The 19,423-nt window shown below is 69.9% G+C and overlaps 3 protein-coding genes across 4 annotated transcripts in view; 2 read left to right on the top strand and 1 right to left on the bottom strand.

Annotated features, from left to right (window-relative positions):
• Positions 1–403: 403 nt before the first annotated feature.
• CHLRE_03g202561v5 (uncharacterized protein) lies at positions 404–6,899 on the top strand. Of its 2 annotated transcripts, none has more exons than XM_043061398.1 (7): positions 404–660; positions 1,080–1,163; positions 1,394–1,653; positions 1,930–2,940; positions 3,100–3,158; positions 3,300–3,567; positions 3,816–6,899. In XM_043061398.1, exons 2-7 carry the CDS (start codon positions 1,112–1,114, stop codon positions 5,388–5,390), a joined length of 3,225 nt encoding a protein of 1,074 aa, XP_042926640.1. In that variant the 5' UTR covers positions 404–660; positions 1,080–1,111; the 3' UTR covers positions 5,391–6,899. The 2 variants fall into 2 exon arrangements, with proteins under 2 accessions (XP_042926640.1, XP_042926641.1); XM_043061399.1 differs by having other exon boundaries at positions 404–938.
• A 2-nt stretch (positions 6,900–6,901) lies between these two features.
• Positions 6,902–19,073, bottom strand: CHLRE_03g202449v5 (uncharacterized protein). Its single transcript, XM_043061395.1, has 16 exons — positions 17,947–19,073; positions 17,280–17,538; positions 16,255–16,351; positions 15,548–15,689; positions 15,123–15,214; positions 14,564–14,707; positions 13,515–14,075; positions 12,750–13,330; positions 11,869–12,489; positions 11,391–11,493; positions 10,633–11,100; positions 9,627–10,352; positions 9,110–9,190; positions 8,478–8,822; positions 8,104–8,238; positions 6,902–7,886 (listed from the first exon to the last, which is right to left on the bottom strand). The coding sequence occupies exons 1-16, from the start codon at positions 18,536–18,538 to the stop codon at positions 6,930–6,932; spliced, it is 5,904 nt and encodes a 1,967-aa protein (XP_042926639.1). The 5' UTR covers positions 18,539–19,073; the 3' UTR covers positions 6,902–6,929.
• A 130-nt stretch (positions 19,074–19,203) lies between these two features.
• Positions 19,204–19,423, top strand: part of CHLRE_03g202337v5 (uncharacterized protein) — a 3,136-nt gene continuing 2,916 nt past the window's right edge. The window contains exon 1 of the mRNA XM_043061392.1: positions 19,204–19,422. Within this exon, the coding sequence (XP_042926638.1) occupies positions 19,293–19,422 (130 nt within the window). The 5' untranslated portion in view covers positions 19,204–19,292. The remainder of the gene's footprint in view (position 19,423) is intronic.

Here is a 19,423-nt window from a genome sequence, read left to right as displayed (position 1 = left end):
TGGTAAGCTTGCACGGACACATGTATGAACAGTAGGGGAGGTCCATTCACACTGCAGGCATGGCGCCATGTTCCCCCGTGCACTAGTTGGGTCCTTGAATTATTCGAGTCCGGGGCGTGTGCCAGCGCCGGTAAACGGTACACGGAAATGAGTGCAAGCATGTCGGCATTGCGCAGCGGTTGGCGGCAGCTCTCTTGCCGTCGCAGGAGAGCAATCATCAGTAAAGCCAAAGTTTACACACACAATATGCGCAGCTGGGTCAATGCGTGGGAATGAGCACTCCTCCTGACGCGCACTGCCTCCAAGTACGATGACGGGCAGTAGTCCAGTCCAGACATTGAGCGCCAACCGGCTTTCACTTTGCATGCCTTTTAGTCAAACTCAATACCCAATAACCTTTATGCCATTATTCACACCCACGCTGCTTCATCGCGTGGGAGACTATCGCTACAGGCAAAACAGTGCGACCTTCTGACGCCACAGCGAGACATCGCGCCGTGTTCCATAGTATCATTAAGCTTAAGCATATCGATAGCTGGGCTTGATTGCTGCTGAGGACCTCGCAGTTTTCCGGCAGAGAGCATCGTGGATTTGGGGCCGGAGCCTCGACGGAGTGGCGCTTTAGGCGTGGCAGCTACAAATACCTCTATAATAACAGTGGTGCGACGGGAGCTGGGCGGGTGGAGCGGGTGTTCTGACCGGCCTTCGTGTGCGTGACACAAGGGGGTAGCAAAGCGAGAACACGTCGCTAGTCAATTGCTACGTACTTAGTCAGGCAAAGCCATACTCGAATGTCTAGTTGGAGCTTGTAACATAAACAGCCTCTCTGGGTTTTGTCTTGGCGGTCAAATCGATTGCCTGCCCGGTCACTGCTTCCTAGTTGCCTACACTGCGCCCTGCTCGAACCAGTGAGGCGTTGGACCGTTTCCTGAAGCACAGTAGGTAGTTGCTGGGGGCAGTGCTGTCAGCGGTCCACCTGTCGGCATCAGAAATTCGAGAACTTGGAGGCTTTAAGCGTGGTTGGGGACTCAAACAATGACGACTTCTAACACATGCATAATGTCTCCCTGTTTGCGCAGGACGTCATAGCTGAGCGGGGGCAAACGAGGGAATGTCCGCAGACGTCATGAGACAGCTCGCGGCCGCGACTGGCGGTACATATGGTGAGCTGTGAGGATTGCGGCAAAGGGTGACCAGGCAAACCAAGGGGCGGGTTGTCAGGCCCCGCCGTGCGCGGCCGTGCCGGAGGCAGGGGGACGGGCGGTGCCCAGCGGGCGGTGCTGGCCGTGGAAGTGTTGCTGGGGGCTGCGGCTGCTGCAGCCAGGCAATTGCAGAAACTGCCTGCAATGCTTCCATACTTATTTTGAGCATCGCGCCGAACGCGCCGTTGCAGAGGACCTGGTGGCCAAGAAGGCGGCGGTCCCCGGGGGGGAACCGCGGGTGCTACTGGTGACCACAGTGGACATCGGCGGGGGCGCCAGCGAGCGCATCGAGGTGCGGCATGGTGAGCACGCGGAGGACGTGGCGCGGGCCTTCTGCGGCCGCCACGGGCTGCCGGACGCCATTGTGGGCCCCCTGGCAGCGCACCTGGAGGAGAACCTGAAGAAGGCGGCGGGGGCGCGGGGCCTGCTGCCCGGTGGCGACAGCGGCAAGGTGAGCCGCACCAGGGCTGGGGCTGGGGCTCGCAGGGCGTTGTAGGCTAGGCCGCAAGGGTGACAGGGGCACGGAGCACGTCATCATGCGCTGGGTGACAGGCAGGGGAGGATGCGCTGTGTCGGATACCTGCGCGACAGGCCAGGCCGCCAGGGGTTCCTGGCTTTTGGGTTTGTGTGCCTGGCGTTTCAGGAGGGTGATAGCTTGTCAAACGAGGCGCGCCGGAAAGCTGCGTCCTCACGCTGCCTGCACCACGTAACCCCGGACTCCTCGCAGTCGCTGGATGGTCGCGTCTCCGGCGGCCTGGCGGCGCCGCAGCCCGCCGAGTCGCCCAAGCGGGACTCCACGCCGACCCCGCCGCCTGCCGCCGCCGCTGCTGCCAGCCTGAACGCCACGGGCGGCTCCACCGCCTCCGGCTCGGCCTCGGCCTCCAAGCCGCAGTACAGCTTCGGCGCCGGCTACGACGAGCAGCTGTACCAGCAGCTGTCCAACAAGCTCATGGACGAGTCGCAGGCGCACTCCGCACGTGCCGGCCGTGGCAACTGGGTCAGCGCCAGCGAGGTCTTCACCGGCGCGCCCGGAGCCGGCGGCGGCCCGCCCAGCAGCGCGCCCAGCAAGCGCAGCTCGTCCGGGTACGGCGGCGGCGGCGGCGGCAGCAAGGCCACCGACCCCAGCCCGCGCGACAGCGTGCACCTGCGCCTGTACGCCACGGCGCAGGAGCGGCAGGCGCGGCACGTGGAGCGGCGGCGCATGGCGGACGCGGAGCAGGTGGCGGCGCTGGCGGCGGGGCGCAACAGCATGGGCTGGATCAGCGCGCAGATGATGCGGGGCCGGGGCTCGGGCGGGCTGTACGACAACTACGGCGAGATGCTGTACAAGGAGGGCGTGGAGAGCCTGATGACGCGGCTGAAGGCGGCGGAGCTGGAGCGCAGGGCGCGCGAGGACAAGGAGCTGGAGGGCGTCACCTTCACGCCCGCCATCACCAAGAAGGCTTGGGAGCTCAAGCAGCGCGAGCGCTCCAGCCTGTCGCACATCATGATGATGGGCGGCGGCCCCGGCGGCGCCAGCCTGTCGCTGGACGGCTCGCTGCTGGGCGCGGGCGCGGCGGCGGAGGAGGCGGAGAAGTGGGCGCGGCTGCACGGCCGCGGCATGCGCAAGAGCACGCTGGAGCGGCTGGAGTCGCTGCGGCAGGCGCGCGAGGCGGCGGAGGTGGCGGAGTGCACCTTCCGGCCGCGCATCAACAAGGCCAGCGACCAGCTCATGAGCGAGCGGGCGGAGACGCTCAAGGCAAGGAGGGCAGGAGATGAAGGGGTTTGGGGAGGGCAGGACGGCGTGGGGCCTGTGGGCGGGGTGTGGGCTGAGTCTTCTCCGGGTCTTAACTCCACCAGGGTCCTCACTCACGGTTCTCACTCCGGCCTCCCTTTCCTGCTCCTCCAAATCCGACAGGTGCTCAACATCTCGCACCACGACCAGCTGTACGCTGACTCGCTGCGCCGCCAGGCCAAGTGAGTCGGCGCTTGCCCTGTCGTGCCTTGACTGACACAACATCCATGTACACACGTTCTCGTCGAACTTGTGCTCCGCCTGAGCCCTTGCTTTTAACCGCCCCACCTGCCCGCTCCCGCGTCCACGCAACCACCCCACAGGCTGCAGGAGCTGCAGAGCTGGTACCCCGACGGCGTCACCTTCCAGCCTGCCGTCAACAAGGACCCGCGCGCGCAAGAGTACCTGCGCCGCAGCTATGAGCGCATCTCGCGGCAGGGGGGCCCGACGGCCAGCGGCGCCACCGGCTCCGCCGCCAGCCCGGGAGGCCCCACCGCCAGCAGCGCCACCGCGGCCGGCAGCGTGGGTACCACCAGCGGCGGCGTGCCCTCAGTCGTGGAGCGCCTGTACGCCGAGTACGAGCGCAAGCAGGTGTGTGTTACTTTTGTGGGGGGGCGGCAAGGGGCGCGCCTTGGATGTAGGGGCAGGGCCTGCGCCGGGGGCGTCGCGGGCCTTTTGCGTCGAGTCCTGCGGCGATTGCGGGGGTCTGGCATTCCACGCTTGGACATGGTGGATGAGCGCCTTTCGTGTGGTGGCAAAGCTCCAGCCTGGATTTGACGTCATTGGCGCGACAGCTGCGCACCAACATCTACCTGCCTCACGCTCACGCTCTCGCACAGGCCAAGCTGGAGGCCACCCGGCAGCTGCTGCACGGCCCGGTGGACCCCGTCACCCTCAAGCCGCTGTTCCAGCCCGAGATCTGCCGCGGCCCGCGCCACGTGGCGGGCGGCCGCGGCGCGCGCCCCGCAGGCACCTCCATCGGCGATCACCTGTACCGCGCCGCGCAGGAACAGGCCGCCAAGCGCGCCGCGGCGGAGGAGGCGGAGCGCCGCGCCGCGGCGGAGGAGGCCGGGCGGCCGCGCACCACCGCGGTGAGCCAGCGCATGTTCACGGAGCTCAAGCTGAAGCGCTTCCGCCAGATCTACGAGTACCTGGACGAGGAGGGCGAGGCCGCCGGCAGCCCCCCCGGCTCCGGCCTGCTGGACCTGCTGGCGGTGCTGGGCCGCGCACCCGCCTACGGCTCGCCCGAGGGCGCCGCGCCTGCGCTGCGCAGCCCCCGCGCCGACAACCTGGACAACGAGGTGCTGATGGACGTGGAGGCGGCGGCGGACGTGTGGGCGCGGGCCAACGGCGTGCTGCTCAGCCCGGAGGAGCAGGCGGCCAAGGCAGGAGCCGCCGCCGCCGCCGCCAGCCCCCGGGAGGGCGGCAGCGCCGCCAGCCCGGCCAAGTCGCAGGCGGGCGGCGGCGGTGCGGACGTGGGCGGCGGCGGCGTGCTGTCCGGCCCCTGCCCGCCGCTGAGCCTGGACATGTTCATGAGCTGCATGGAGGAGGCGCTGCGCCTGCGCCGCGGCCCGCGCGCCTACCTGGTGCCCTCGCCCTCCGCCAAGCAGGCGCCGCAGCACAGCTTCCGGCCCGCCATCAACCCGCGCTCCCGCGCCATGGCCGCCAAGTCCCGCCCCGACGCCGCCTCCACCTTTGAGCTGCTGCACCGCGTGGCGGCGCAGAACGCGGAGCGGCTGGAGGCGCTGCGGCGGGAGAAGGAGGAGGCGGGCCTGGCGGGCTGCACCTTCCAGCCGCAGCTCAACGCCAGCAGCCGCTCCGCCAGCGGCCGCGCGCTCAAGGCGGCGGCCATGCGCGGCAGCATGAACGCCAGTGTGAACGCCAACGGCCGCAGCGGCGGCTTCGCGGCGGCGGCGGCGGGCATCGCCGCCGCGGCGGCGGCGGATGCGGAGGGCGGCGCTGTGAGCGCGGAGGAGGCGGTGCACGCGCGGCGCCAGGACCTGCAGCAGCGGCTGGTGGACCTGCGGCTGGCGGCGGAGCACGCAGCCGAGATGCAGGAGCAGCTGCTGTGGGAGCAGGAGGCCGAGCAGGAGGGCGGTGCGGGGGGTGCGGAGGGTGCGGGTGTGGTGGCGGGCGGCGGCGGCGGTGGCGGCCAGGTGGGCGAGGGCGAGGCGGCCCTGGACGAGGAGGTGGCCCGGTTCGCGCTGCTGGAGGCGGAGCTGCGCGACATGGCGGCACTCACCGCGGTGGCGCTCACCCACAGCGACAAGGAGCTGGCGGCGCTGCAGCAGCAGGGGCAGCAGCAGGGACAGCAGGGACAGCAGGGACAGGCACCGCGCGGCGGCGTCAGCGCGGGCGGCTCCTCGCTTCAGGACCTGGCGGCGGAGCTGGGTGTGGGCTCCTGGCAGAAGTGAGGAGTGCGGGCAGCGCGCCGCGAGTCGCCGCGACGTGCGCAAGTGCATGATGCATATGACCGGGCTTGAGGTAACGCCTCTTGATTCAGCGGGCGGATTGGCTGACCGTTTGACCTAACGAGTTTCCCCCAAAGTAGTTCACGACCCTTGTGAGCCTCTTCCTTGTCGTGCCGGGAATCGTTTTTAGCCGTTTTCGGATCGTTGGACTATTCTTATCTTGCTTTTCCCTTCTTGGACATTCTAGTAGTCGCAATAAGCTCCGCGCAGAGGACAGCGCCGAGGCGATTTAGGGCTCCTGCCACGGGTGCGGGGGTCAGACGGCCCCAGCGCGTGCGGCCCCCCCTTTGTATGTGTGTGGGTGGGGGTTGCGGGGGGGAGGGCTGCCTACCAAGAGGTCGGCGGGCCTCCTGCTCCGCATGACAGGAGCAGTAACAAAGCATACAGTAACCAGTACATGACAACATGTGAGGGAGTGGGGGTAAACGCAGCCTTTAGCCGCTTTGGCCGGTGACGGCAAGGCCCTGGCAGTACATGTGAGCGGGATGGTGCGGCGGCAGGCGGCGCCGTGGAATGCCGTTTGCTTCGTGGCTGACTCGTCGGTGTGGGGCAAGGCAGCGCGCATGCCTGGCTGGTACTAGTACCATGTGGTGTGTGGTGGTGTTAGGAGGAGGGGGTGGCACTGGAGCGGGCGCTGGCACCCAGGTTGCCGGCCGCACAGTGCCCGTCCGGCGGTATGAATGCCGGGCTGCCCCGGTGATTCTGTGCCGCCCTGCTTGCCGGTTGTTGCCAGGTGCCGCCGCAAAGCCCGCGGGCTGGAGCCGTGGGGTAGACTTAGGTCAGCCGGTGAGAACACAGAACGGCAGGATCCTGAGCCGTAGCAGTAAAACAAGGTCGAAGGCACGGTGAGAGATGATGACTGACCAGAAGTTGAAGCTCACAGTTGAGGCAGGCGCCTGATCAGGCCTGATAGCCATATTAAGTTGCCTGTGTAACACACGCCAAAGGCTCACGAAGGATCTCCGACTCCGTTCACGCACAAGTCCACACAGGTCCATACGCCCCTTCAACCAACCCTCGCCAGCGGACCGCCCGTCTGTCCACCTACTCATCCAGGTCCATCAAACCGACAGTGGCGGCATCCACGCCTCGCCGCGTTCGGCATCCCCGAGCGAAGCAACAATGTGTTAGAGGTCTAGGCTTGGTATGGGCCGTGGCTGTTGTCTCACGAGCCAATGAGCCATGACCGCCGACTGCGCACGTCAGGGCGGCTCTGTATGTATGGTTATGCGCTGCAATGTCAACAGCGGTCCAGGCCCGCAAGCAGACTGGTGCCCTATTCCGGTGACAAAGCAGACTGGCAATGAGCAGCGCGCACACAGAACGCACACGGAGTCACGAACAACCAAACAAGACCTGGGCACATGACAGCGTTCGACAAGGCCACCAGTGCAGTACCCGTGCAATGACCCGTGGCTCACACAGTGCACATCTACAGTAACACACATGCCCCCAATAGACATATGATAAATCACATTCAGCTTACTTGCCCCCCGCATGCGGCGGCTTGTCCAGCTGCTGCCCCGGCCCCGCCGTGCCCGGGGTCTGCTGCCCCGCAGCCGGCGGCCCGCCCGCCTGCCCCTTCTTGACCTTCATTCTAGCCATCCCTCCTTGCCCCTCCTTCACCTCCACCTCTTGCTCCCCCTTCTCCATGTGCGGCTCAGGCTGCTGCTGCTGCTGCGCCTGGCCCGCCTCCGATGCCGCCTCCTCCTCCGCCCCCTTCTTCTCGTCCAGCTGCTTCTCCTGTGCAAACGGCGGCGGCCCAAACAGCGTGTCCCACCACCGCACCATGGCTCGGCCCATGTCGCCGCCGCGGTCGCCCGCCGGACCCGCCACCGCGCCGCTCACGCCGCTGGCCACGCCCTTGACGCCGCCCCGCGACACCAGCAGCGCGCCCACCACACCCCTGCCGGCAGCAGCAGGGGAGGCCTTGCCGCCGCCGCCGCCACCCTCGGGCCGTGAACCGCTGGCGCCCGCGGCATCTGCCTCTGCAGCCCTGGCATTGCCGTCCGAGGCCGCTGATTCTCCGCCTGCGGCCGGAGAGGGCGTAGGCGCGGCCGCCACATTGGCAGCATTGCCGCCCCAGAAGCCCCACAGCCCACCACCGCCACTGAGCGGCAAGAGCTTTGGCTTCTGCTGCGCTGCAGCCTCACCAGCGGCCCCCGCGGGCCCAGCCGCGACCTCGCCCGCTGCCTCGCCAGCCGCCGCAGCCGGCTCCGTCCCCGCTGCCGCATCCGTCTTCCCGCTGCCAGCGGCTGATGAGGCAGCCTGCCGCACCTCGCCTGGTGCCTGCGGGCCCGGCGCCGCCGTCTTTTTGGCTGCTGCCGCCGCCGCGGCTGCCGCCGCAGCCGCCGCCGCTCCGGGTCCGCTGGTGGTCCACAGTCCGGTGATGCCTGTGTTCTGCAGCCAGCCGTTGAGCTGGTCGCCCAGGCCCGCAGCCTGGGGGGAGGGGGCCGGGGGCGGGTGACAGGGTAGGATAGAGAGGGTGAGAGGAGCGTGGGAGGGCTGGAGCGATGGGTGGAGGGAGACGCGTGGAGAGGGACGGAGGGAAGGTGGACGCCAGCAGTTGCCGGACGTAGACGCGCATAGAACTATGCGAGGCGCCAGGCGTCGTGAGCACACCCCCAAACCCCACGCTCCCACCACCACCCCTCACCTGCGGCTCGATGGTGTTGAGGGTCCTCCTGACGGCGCCGCCCCACCAGTCCTGCAGCTTGGGGATCACGTCCTGCCCCAGCCGCACGCGCATCTCCTCGCCGTACGCTGTGGCGCTGCGGTTGGCGGCGCGGACCTGAGCGGGCGGGGGGGGCGGGGGGCGGGGGGCGGGGTGCGGGGTGCGGGGGAGGCCGGGGCGGGGTGTGGGGTGCGGGGTGCAGGGGTGTGGGGTGCAGGGGTAGTGGGTTGCAACGGGAGGCGCAAGCATATGTGAGAGGGGGCGCGCGGGAGGGAGCGCCATGTATTCGGTGCAGTCACGGAGTCAGCGTACGAGGTGCACACACGGTCTACACAGTGCTTAGCCCGCCAACACACCTGGTCAGCGAAGTTCTCAACCATGTAGAAGCGCGGGTTGCCGCCGTCAGAGCCAGAGCCGCCAGCCGCCGCAACCGCCGCCGCAGCCGCCGCAGCCGCCGCCGCGGCCTCCTGCGCCGCCGCCGCCGCACCCGGTGCCCCGATGGCCACCACGCCGCCGCCTGCGCACCACCTGCCTGCTGCCGCCGCCGCCTGCTGCTCCTGCTGCTGCTGCCTCAGGCGTATGAGCTCGCCCTCACCCAGCGGCTCCGGCTCCACGCGGCACAGGCGCACCTGCACCTCGGCGCCCAGGCCGCGCCGCAGCGGCAGCCAGCCCTGCCACGTGTCCCCGCGCCGCGGCAGCAGCTGTGTGGGGTGTGTGGGCGTCGTGTGTGTGCGTGCGTCGCGCGTTGCAGAGCAAAAGGGAAGGAAACACGCACGTATGTGTGTGTGTGTGTGTGTGTGTGTGTGTGTGTGTAAGAGGAAGGGGAGATCAGGGCAGGCCATTGTAACGTCACAGCCCACTGCCCACCTGCCCACCTCCACACCCACCCAACGTGCATCACGCCACGCGCACCTCAACCCCAACCCCGCATTTCCCCCCGCCCGCCCCCCCCCCACCGCGCCCACCCCTTCCTCGTCCACGCACGCACCGGCCGCAGGTCCAGCTCCGCAAAGCCAAGCTCTTCGTCGGGCGGCACCGCACTTACGTCCCGCACCTCCAGGCGCAGCATCTGGGGGGAGGTGCGGGAGGCGTGTGTGTGTATGTATGTATGCGTGTTTGTACGTGTGTCTTTGAGGTCCGAGGAGCATCCGGGTGATTGGGCACAGCGGCGGGAACAGCAGGCCAGAGGTGGGGCCAGCATCTCGTGAGGCCTCTCTGCGTGTTGCACATGGGCGCCCAGCGAACACGCACGCACGCACGCACGCAAGTACGCACGCACGCACATATATTTACACACACATCGCATACACCGTCATTGCGCTTTGTTTTCCTTGTGCTTTCTCTCTCTCTCTCTCCTCTCATACGCACACACACACACACACACACACACACACACACACACACACACACACACACACATCCTGCCGGCCCCGCACACACCCCTACTCCGCATTACCGTAAACTCCTTGCGCCCCACCCCACCCCCACCCCACACACACGCGCACCTGGGGCCGCCGCAGTGCGGCACGTGTGCGCGAGCGGCTCGACCTCGCCCGCCGCAGCTTGGCGGCAGTGGCGCCCGGCCCCACCGCCGCCGCGACGCCTCCGCTGCCGACCTGACCGGGTACGGCAGGGTACGGCGTCAGCGGCGGCAGCGGAGGTTGCGCGGCGGCGCCCGGCTTGGCAGCCGCCGCCGTGACGGCGCCGCCGGTCCTGGCGCCTGCCGCGCCGCTGCCGCCGCCGCCACCACTCGAGGCGGGTGCGGCGGAGCCCGACGCCGCTGCTCCCGCTGCCGGCGGCGCCGCCGACGGCTGTGGCGGCGGCGGCGGCGGCGTCTGTGTGTGCCACCAGGAGTCGGGGGCGGAGGTGGCGCCGCCGGCGTCCGCACCGCCGAACAAGCTGGAGGCGGCGGCGGCGGAGCCGGAGGACGCCGAGCCGGCGGCGCCGGCGCTGGAGGACGGCAACGCGCCTGCAGGAGCTGCAGCAGGAGCCGCCGTCACTGCCGCCGCCGCCGCCACAGTTGCGGAGGGTTTGGCGGCGGCTTGCGCTGCCGGCCGTGCCGCCGCCGCCGCCGCCGCCGTCCCCATGCCCAGGTGCATCATGGGTCCGTCCTCTGCGTCGCTCTCGTCGGAGCTGCTGCTGCCGTCGTCGTCCCAGTCGTCCGGCTGCAGCGCGAACAGCGCACAGGAGCGCCACTGCGGGTTCTGGCTCTGTTTGAACACCGGGGTCACCTGCAGGGGCGGGTGGGAGGGCGCACGGCGTGTGGGGCGGGAGGGTGCTACGCAAGTACGGTACCACCAATCGCAGTAAGCAAAACAGGAAACGTCAACGCGCAATCCACGCCGTATCATAACGCTGGATGCAGCAGCGATGTGTGGACAAGGAGGCAGGAAGGTGGCAGGGGGGTGGCAGACGACTCAAAGGCGTGAAGGTATAGGGATGCCGCAACGTCGTGTGCACACGTGCTGCACGTGCGCCCCCCCCCCCCCCACACACACGCGCCCCCCCCACCTGTCGCTCTCCGCCGTAGATGATGTTGCAGTACGAGTCGCGCATGCCCAACAGCTGGTCCGCCGGCCGCGGGCTCAGCGCGCGCGCCCCCAGCACCACCACCTGCAGCAGCGGCCAGCTACTGCCGCGACCCACCAGCAGCCCCGAGCCGCCCGCAGCAGCGGCTGTAGCAGCAGCGGCGGCGGCGGAGGCTCCGCCGCCGCTCAGCAGCTGCGCTGCTGCGTAGGCGTAGGCAGGCGAGGTGCGCGGCGTCAGCGGCGGCGACGACTGCGGCCCTGGTGATGACCAGGAGGAGGTGTCGGCGGCGGGGGCTGGTGAGGGGCTGGGGCCGGAGGTGGCTGTGGCCGCCAAGCCCTCCAGCGCCTGCACCAGCCGCCGCACTCCCGCGCTGTCGGGCGGCTCCGACACAGCCGCCAGCCGCAGCCGCAGCCAGCCGCGCTCCACCCCCTCCAGCGGCACCCAGCGGTCCTGTGCAGGGTGCGTGGATGTGTGTGTGTGTGGGGGGGGGGGGGCGTGGCGTGGCGGCGTGGTGCGAGTGTGTTTGGGGGGAGCCGTCCCGAGTGTGAACCGGCTCCACCTCTAACACTCGCACTCCCAACCCCACCACATCTTTCCAATGCCCCCTCCAATCCCCTTCTCCATACCTACCCCTCGCCCACAGCTCACTTCCCCCCCCCCCCCACGCACAGCTCCCCAGCCCCCCACCACCCACCACACCCCCTCCCCACTCCCCCCCAGCCAGGGCCCCCGCCCCTCACCCTGAGGTCTCCCCCCTGCGGCGCCGTGTCCAGGTTCACCCAGGCGCTGCCCAGGTGGTCGTCACGGCTCACACCGCTGTCGTACACCGACAGCCGCATGCGCCTGTGCAGGGGCGGGGGGGGGGGGCGGGGGCGGGGGCGTGTGTTGGGGTGGGGGGTGGGGATTACATTCATGATTATTTTATGAAGTGAAGGCGTAGCCAGGTACAGTAGCATAGTAGGGGGGGGGGCAGACTGGCAGCGCACCCAAGTGGGGAGCAGATGCCGCTCTGCACCCACTGCCACCCGCCCAGGCGGCCCGGCCGTACCAAGCTGGCGCCGTGCGGCTCCTCCCAACCCACCCCACCCCTAACAAGAGCGCCTCCGTTTTGCACGGACGGCCTCCCGCCTCCACACCTCCACATCCCCACACCTCCACCACACACGTACGGCGCACCCGCTGTGGGCACCCCCCCCCCCCGCGGCGGCCCCCCCTCACCGTGTCAGTAGCGAGGGGTTGTCGGGCAGCACGAAGGTCTGCTGCCACACCGGCGCGTGGCTGCAGTTGTACAGCGTGCGGGTGCGGTAGCCCGAGCGGCCGTCGTAACTGATCCGTACGTACGGGTCGCACGTGCCCGCCCAGTCGCGCGCCGCCAGGTCACGTGCCTCCATCACCTGAACCACCAGCGACCGCTGAGGCGCCGGAGGCGCCGGCGGCTGGCGCCGCCCGCCGGCGGCGCCGCCGGGGCTGCCGCTGCTGCTACTGCTACTGCCGCTGCCGCTGCTACTGCCGCTGCCGCCGGCTGCAGCCGCCACGCTGCCTGGCGGGCTGGGCTCCTTGTAGACCCAGGGGTCAGCGCTGAGCAGTAGGGTGATGCTGGCGCCCGCCGGCGGCGGGGGATTACTAATGCTGTACACCACCGGTCCGCTGCTGCTGCTGCTGCTACTGCCGTGCGCTGCCGTGAAATCGCGGATGCTGGTGCCGAAGCCGGCGGCGTCGGACCCGGCGGCGCCTGGGAAGTCGCCAGCTGGCGGCGGCGGCCGCGGCGGGGCGGGCGGCGGCGGGCCGTAGGTTGGATCCTCCAGGGGGAGGGTCACCCGCCAGGGGCCGTCGGAGGGCCTGCAGTACAGCGGGTGTCGAAATTGCGCCGTACAGTGGCCGCACCGTACACGTCGACACCCCTGCACCCCTGCCTCTCGACGTCCCCCCAAGCTCCCGCCACGCCTGCAGTCCGGCATCCCCGCTTCTGCCACCACCTCCACGCCCCCTCGCCCCCTCGCCCCTCGCCCTCCTCCTCCCCTCGCTCCTCACGCTCGCTCCTCCAGCCCCCTCCCCCTAAGGAATCACGAATGTACCCCCCCCCCGCCCGCGCCTCTCACCTCCACCGCACCGCCACGGGCTCCCCGCCCTCCCGCACCGCCCAGATGAGCGTGCTGCCGTCCTTGCCCGCCGCCACGTGCAGGTTCACCAGCCCCAGCAGCGGACCCCAAGCGCTGCCGCCCAGCGCGGCAGAAGAACCAGACCCAGCCGCCGCCGCCGCCGCTGCAGCGTCCGCGGCGGCGCCGCCGGCGGCGGCGGAGCCGCCGCCCGCCGCGCCGCCTGCGGCGGCCTTGGCGCCGGCGCCGGCTGCGCCGCCAGCGGCCCTGTTGCCGCCTGCGACTCTGCCGACGTCGCGCACCAGCACTCGGAAAATGCCGTCCTTGTGGCCGACATTGAGTCGCAGCAGCTGCATGACGGGAATGACATTGGACGGCGGCGGCGGCGGCGGCGGCGGCAGCTGGCGTGGCGCGGTGCTGGCGACGCCGTCGACGTCGCCGCCGCCACTGCCGCGGGCGCGTTTGGATTTGGCGGCTGCGCCGGCGCCGGGAGGCGGCGGCGGCGGCGGCGGCGGCGCCGGCGGCGTGTAGTGCACGGGGCGGGTGGCGCGTGTGAGCTTGTTGTCCAGGTTGACTGCAATGACCTGTGTGTGGTGGGTGCAAGGTGGTGGGTGCAGGTGCAGCATCCGCCGTTGGTACGGTACTGACTTACTCGGGTGTTGTCGCGCAAGCAGTGAGACTGTGAGCAGCCTATCATCGTTTTAATGTCGGCATGCGCGGTGCAAAAGCGCGTTGGCGTACACCCTCACACCAACCACGCCGGCCCACCTGCAACCGCCGCCGCCGCCGTCGCGACGCGTCCGCCGCCGCCGCTCCGCCCACCAGGCTGGCAAAGGCGCCCGCGCCGCCCGCCACCGCCTCACTCGCCGCCGCCGCGGCCTGCGTTGCGGCGTTGACGACCGACTGGGCGTCCGCGGCCGCCGCGCCGTCCGCGCCGGCCGCTGCTGCTGCCGCCGCCGCCGCCATCACTGCTGCAGCTACCGTGTCGCTCTTGGCCTTGCCCTTGGGACCGGAGTTAGAGCTGGAGGCGGAGCCGGAGGCGGAGCCGGAGGCGGAGCCGGAGGCGGAGAAGGAGCCGCCGGCGCCGCCTGTGCCCTGGGCAAAAGTGGCGTCAGTGCCTGCTGCTGCCGCCTGCTGTTGCTGCTGCTGCAGCTTGCGTTTGGCGTCCGCTGCAGTGCCGCCACCTGCCTCGTCCCTACCCGCACTGCTGCTGCTGCTCCCGCTGCTGCTGCTACTGCTGCTGCTACTGCTGCTGATGAGGGAGCCGTCGGGCGCGATGTGGAGCCCCTGCACCGACTCCACGTAGATGTTGAAGGTGGTGTCCAGCGCCTGTGTATGGGGGTGGGGGGTTACATTCATGATTAATTAAGGAGTGAAGTCGTAGGCAGGTACAGTTGCAGAGTAGACGCGTTGTTACCGATGTCCGGGGGGTGGGGGGTGGGGGGTGGGGCGGGTGCGCGACCAGGGGGGTAAGCGAGCAGAGGGGTTCGCAGCCAACACTCACAACGGCACATTTGCGCTTGAGGAGGGAGTGGCTGCACGCTAATGACGGCTGTAGACGGCAGTCCTACTGAAGTCCAAATCCCACCGGCTCCGCGACTAACGCCCGCTCCATGTCCCCACCAGCCCCCCGCGCCAGGCCACTGCCCCAAGCCCCTTCCTCGCCACTGCCCCCCTCCTGCCCTCCTCCTGCGCCACTGCCCCCTGCCCCCCTCCCCTGCCCCCTGTCCCCCTCCCCTGCCCCCTGCCCCCTGCCCCCTGCCCCACTGTCCCTTCCTCCCTCCCCAACCCCCAGCCCCCCCCCCCCCGCCTCTCACCAGCCCCACGCACGGCTCTGGGTCCAGGCTGGCCGCCGCCCGGCGCGGCTCCACCAGGCAGTCCGCCAGCGCGGCGGCCAGCGCGGGCCGGATGAAGGAGGCCAGCGGGGCGGTGGACATGTCGCGCTGGCCGATCACCGGGCCCTGAGGGGGGGGAGGGGCAGGGGGAGGGGGAGGGGGGCAACGATGCATGGTTGGAAGAGCGGTACAGGATGCACGGAAGACCGCAGGTGAAGCGCAATGGGCATTGCGTGAGTGGTGATAAGACAGCGGTGCTGATGTCGATGGTGGTGGTGGCGGGGAGGGCGGGTGGTGGGGGTGGGGGCCACGAGGAGGTGGCGGGGGAGGTGGCGCAGCAGGCGGCTGAGAGCCTGAGTGGCTGAGTGGCAGGAGCAGGAACGGCCAGAGCACAGCCCGCCCACGTCCCCAACCCGGCAGCCACCGCCACTGGTGCTTTCCCAGGCCGCCTCCATTCTTCACCACATCCCCTTCCCCCTTCTTATCCCCCCTCTCCCGCCTGCCCCCCTCTCCCCCCTGCCCTCCTCCTCTCCCCCTCCACCTGTATGCTGAGCTGCACGTCCATGCCGGGCGCCTCGCGGAAGGAGAACAGGATGGCGCGCAGCTGCGGCAGCGGCAGCAGCTGCATGCGGCCTGAGGAGAGGGAGCAGGGAGGGAGGCAGGCAGGGAGGGAGGGCAGGAGGGAGGGGACGGCGATGTCAGCACGTCTGCGCCTGGCCGCAGCAAGCGGTGTCAGCACCGCCACCGCCACCGCACCCTGGCATCCCGCCCCCCTCAGTCCACCTGGGGCCTGCGCGGCGCTGCCTGCCACCCCTGCACGCACCGCTCGCAGCGCCAGCCCGAGGCCCACCTCATACCCCAGCGCATACCCCAGCACATACCCCAGCGCATGCGCTCCTCCACACCATGCGCCCTCGCACCAGCCCGCCAGCACCCCCCTTCCCCCTCCCCCTCCCCCTACCCCACCCGTCATGTTGATGCCGCATATGGTGACTGTGAAGCTGCCCACCGGGCCGCGGCCGCGCACCACCGCCCTCAGGCTGGTGCTGGCGAAGGCCATGTCGCAGTGCAGCGCGCGCACACGGCCGCTGGAGGGGTCGGCCAGGACCTGGCAGGGGGTGGCGGTGGCGGGGTCGGGGGCGTGGGCGCAGGGGTGGGTGGGGGAGGGCACAGGAGGAGGAGCCACAGTCCGCCGCAAACACACACATCACGTGATCTGATAAACAACTGTAAACCGTTGTTACACACATACACACAAACACGCACACACACACACACGCACACGCACACGCACACGCACACGCACACGCACACGCACACGCACACGCACATACACACACACACACACACACACACACACACACACACACACACACACACACGCCGCGAGGGCCCCGGGCGCTGCCCCCGGACCCCCCCCCCCCAGCCCACGGCGGCACGGCCCCGAGCTGGCCGCCACCATCACCTGCCGCCCAGCCGCCGCCCAACCGGCCAGCCACCGCCTAACCGGCCAACCCTCCCTGCCGTCCAACCAACCTGCTACCCTCCCCCCTCCCCCTCCCCCTGCCCTATGGTGATGTACAACAGCTCGCATATGCGGCTGCGGTGTCTCCTTGCAGCGCGACTGTTTTCTTACGGGATTGGTTCAAAGTTAACCCTGCCCTCCCCCGCACCTGGTAGTTGCTCATGCGCGGCGCCTGTGTGCCCATGCTGCACCCCACCAGCTCCAGCTCCCAGCCGGGAGGGGCGGCGCGGCGGACCTTCTCAGACCTGCAGGTGCGGAGGCGGAGGCGGAGGCGGAGGCGGAGAGGACAGAGAGGTGAGCGGTGGGGGAGTCTCCAGGCGCGTGTGGCCGGAAGGTGGCGACTGGTGCGGCTGGTCGGCAGCAGCCCCAGGTGGCATGAGTGCTGCCCCCCTGCGGCTGCCCCCCTGCGGCCGCCCCCCTGCGGCTGCCCCCCTGCGGCTGCCCCCCTGCGGCTGCCCCCCTGCGGCTGCCCCCCTGCGGCCGCCCCCCTGCGGCTGCCCCCCTGCGGCTGCCCCCCTGCGGCTGCCCCCCTGCGGCTGCCCCCCTGCGGCCGCCCCCCTGCGGCTGCCCCCCTGCGGCTGCCCCCCCTGCGGCCGCCCCCCTGCGGCTGCCCCCCTGCGGCTGCCCCCCTGCGGCCGCCCCCCTGCGGCTGCCCCCCTGCGGCTGCCCCCCTGCGGCTGCCCCCCTGCGGCCGCCCCCCTGCGGCCGCCCCCCTGCGGCTGCCCCCCTGCGGCTGCCCCCCTGCGGCTGCCCCCCTGCGGCCGCCCCCCTGCGGCTGCCCCCCTGCGGCTGCCCCCCTGCGGCTGCCCCCCTGCGGCTGCCCCCCTGCGGCTGCCCCCCTGCGGCCGCCCCCCTGCGGCTGCCCCCCTGCGGCTGCCCCCCTGCGGCCGCCCCCCTGCGGCCGCCCCCCTGCGGCTGCCCCCCTGCGGCTGCCCCCCTGCGGCTGCCCCCCTGCGGCCGCCCCCCTGCGGCCGCCCCCCTGCGGCTGCCCCCCTGCGGCTGCCCCCCTGCGGCTGCCCCCCTGCGGCTGCCCCCCTGCGGCTGCCCCCCTGCGGCCGCGACCACTTGGCCACCCTGCCACCTCCCAACCTGCCCCATCATCCCACGCCCATCCCTATCCAACCCTAACACACACACAACCCCCGCCACACAGCCCCCACCCCCCAGCCCCACCAGTTGCCGAGGTTCTCCTTGAGCATCATGGGCTCCACGAAGGGCGCCCACAGCTCGCCCATCAGCCGCCACATCCACTCCGCGCTCTCGGGCGGCGTCACAGGCACACGCGCCGACATCTCCGCCCGAACACGCGCCTCCACACGCCGCGCCACCTCCGCCTCGCGAGCCGCCGCCGAGGCCGCCGCCGCCGCGCGCGCCCCGGGCACGGCCAGCAGTGCCAGCGCCGCCGCGCCGAGCGGCGTCCACACCAGCGCGCCTGGGCACACAGCGCGGCAGTCACATCAACCGCGGCAGCAACAACAGTCACAGCGGCAGCACCAGGGGGTTGTGATGTACGCAGGGCCACACGCAGCGCCGCAAGGTAGGCAGAACACGTGACCAGCAGCGGCAGCGGCGGCGACAGCAGCGGCAGTGTGCTGACACCCGTAGGTGGGCGACAGACCCTGTCCAGGCCCTACAGCTGCACACCGCCACATGCGACCCTGCCAGCCATGCGCCTCGATACCCTGCCCCCCCCCCTCCACACTCCACATGAACGGCTCCCTCTCCCCGCCCAAGGCCCATCCACATCTTCCGTCCCGCACGCGCTTCCTTCACGCCCTCACGCCCTTTCCCCCCCCCCCCCACACACACCGCCCTCCCCTCCCCTCCGCCGCCGCCTCACCCGTCACCAAGAGCTCCAGTGCCACTGCGCCCGCCAGCACGGCCAGGGGCGCCACGCCGCCGCCGCCGCCGCCGTCAGGTGCCACGCGGCCGCCGCCCCCCGGGTCACTCGCGCCGTCGTCCCAGGAGTCCCGCGTGGCCCAGGAGGTTGTGGTGGCGGAGGCTGTAGCAGTTGTAGGGGCGGAGGACCAGCCGGGGCGGCGGCTGCTACTGCCGGGGGCCGCGCTGGGCGGGGCCCACGAGGCGGGGCCGGTGGCTGGGTCCCAGGACGTGCGCAGCGTGTTGGCGTCGCCAGTGCTGCTACTGCTGCTACTGCTGCCGCTGGTGTTGCTACTGCCGGCCAGCTCGGCTGCGTCCATGCTCCCGCGGCTCCACTCCACCTCCTCGAACGTGCCGGGGTGGTGCAGCGGCGGCGGCGGCCCGGGCACTGGGCGGAAGTGCAGTCGGGGCTGCGGCGGCTGCGGTGTGCCGCCTTGGGCGCCGCCGCTGCCGCTGCCGCCGCCGCCAGAAAACGCGTTGGCACCATCACCGCCGCTCCCGGGGTCCTGTGCGGCTGCTCTCGCCACCACAAGCGCGCGGTGCCGGCTAGCCATGGCGCGTATGCAAGAAGGGGTTGTGGGTGCTGGTGCGCGCATGAAAGTGATGCAGCAGTGCAAAGCAGCGCTAGACGCCGGTGTGGGTGCTGGTGGCGGTGCCAGCCCGCACCGCATGGGACGCGCCGATGCGGGAGCGCCAGCCGAGCTGGCCGCCACGCAGGCACTGTGCTGTCGGTGAAGCTGAGGAGGCGGCAAGCGACCGTGGGCAAGACCACGAGGACATGCGCTCCAGTGGCATGTTAGCACAGCTGGCACCAACGGCTCTGCTGAATTACTGACGCCGTGGAGCCGGCTCGAGCTGAGGGACATCGTTGAGGAAGCCAGTATGGGCTCTTCAGCGATGCTTACGACAATTCAATTTCATCGGTCTATCAACAGTAACCATAAGACCATTTCATGTGATATCGGGGAAGCGGGCAAGCTTGCCGAAGTCGGCCGAAGCTCCGGACTCGGAGCTTCCCTCGCAACACCCAGGTTTGCAATGCAAAAGGCTTGTCTTCAATGCTGGTGGATACAAATTGTTTAGAACATGCTTTAGATATTGTAGAGTGCAAAGGCTGCACGCTTGGCGATTCCAACTTTTGAGCGGCAGATCGCCAGGTCACCAGGGTGCATAACCAGTTGCTACCTACAAGTATGTTACTTGCATATTCAAACGGTTTCACCACCAACTCAGCGTCAACGCCGACCTACATTCATACGTATTGCTGTTTTCTACTCACTTTGCAAGGCCCACCTTTAGGATAGCACCATGGGCGCACCGGATAAATTATCCGCCTTAGCAGCTCTCAAAGCTCGAAGACAACAGGCGTCAACGATAGCCGGAGAACCCAATGCCGCGGGAACATCGGGGAGTCCCGCGACGGGCACGGCTGCGGCAGG

This window comes from Chlamydomonas reinhardtii, chromosome 3 (assembly GCF_000002595.2).
Source record: "Chlamydomonas reinhardtii strain CC-503 cw92 mt+ chromosome 3, whole genome shotgun sequence".
Classification (NCBI taxonomy): Eukaryota; Viridiplantae; Chlorophyta; class Chlorophyceae; order Chlamydomonadales; family Chlamydomonadaceae; genus Chlamydomonas; species Chlamydomonas reinhardtii.
This window is presented reverse-complemented; position numbering and strand designations above follow the sequence as displayed.

Excerpts from the sequence above, each read along its gene's own strand:
- CHLRE_03g202561v5 (XM_043061398.1), top strand. The coding sequence starts at position 1,112 with ATGTCCGCAGACGTCATGAGACAGCTCGCGGCCGCGACTGGCGGTACA. Across the intron at positions 1,654-1,929 it reads CCGGTGGCGACAGCGGCAAG|TCGCTGGATGGTCGCGTCTC; the intron begins GTGAGCCGCACC and ends GACTCCTCGCAG. Across the intron at positions 2,941-3,099 it reads AGCGGGCGGAGACGCTCAAG|GTGCTCAACATCTCGCACCA; the intron begins GCAAGGAGGGCA and ends CAAATCCGACAG.
- CHLRE_03g202449v5 (XM_043061395.1), bottom strand. The coding sequence starts at position 18,538 with ATGGCTAGCCGGCACCGCGCGCTTGTGGTGGCGAGAGCAGCCGCACAG. Across the intron at positions 17,539-17,946 it reads ACTGGAGCTCTTGGTGACGG|GCGCGCTGGTGTGGACGCCG; the intron begins GTGAGGCGGCGG and ends CTGTGTGCCCAG. Across the intron at positions 12,490-12,749 it reads CCCGTGGCGGTGCGGTGGAG|GCCCTCCGACGGCCCCTGGC; the intron begins GTGAGAGGCGCG and ends GCTGTACTGCAG.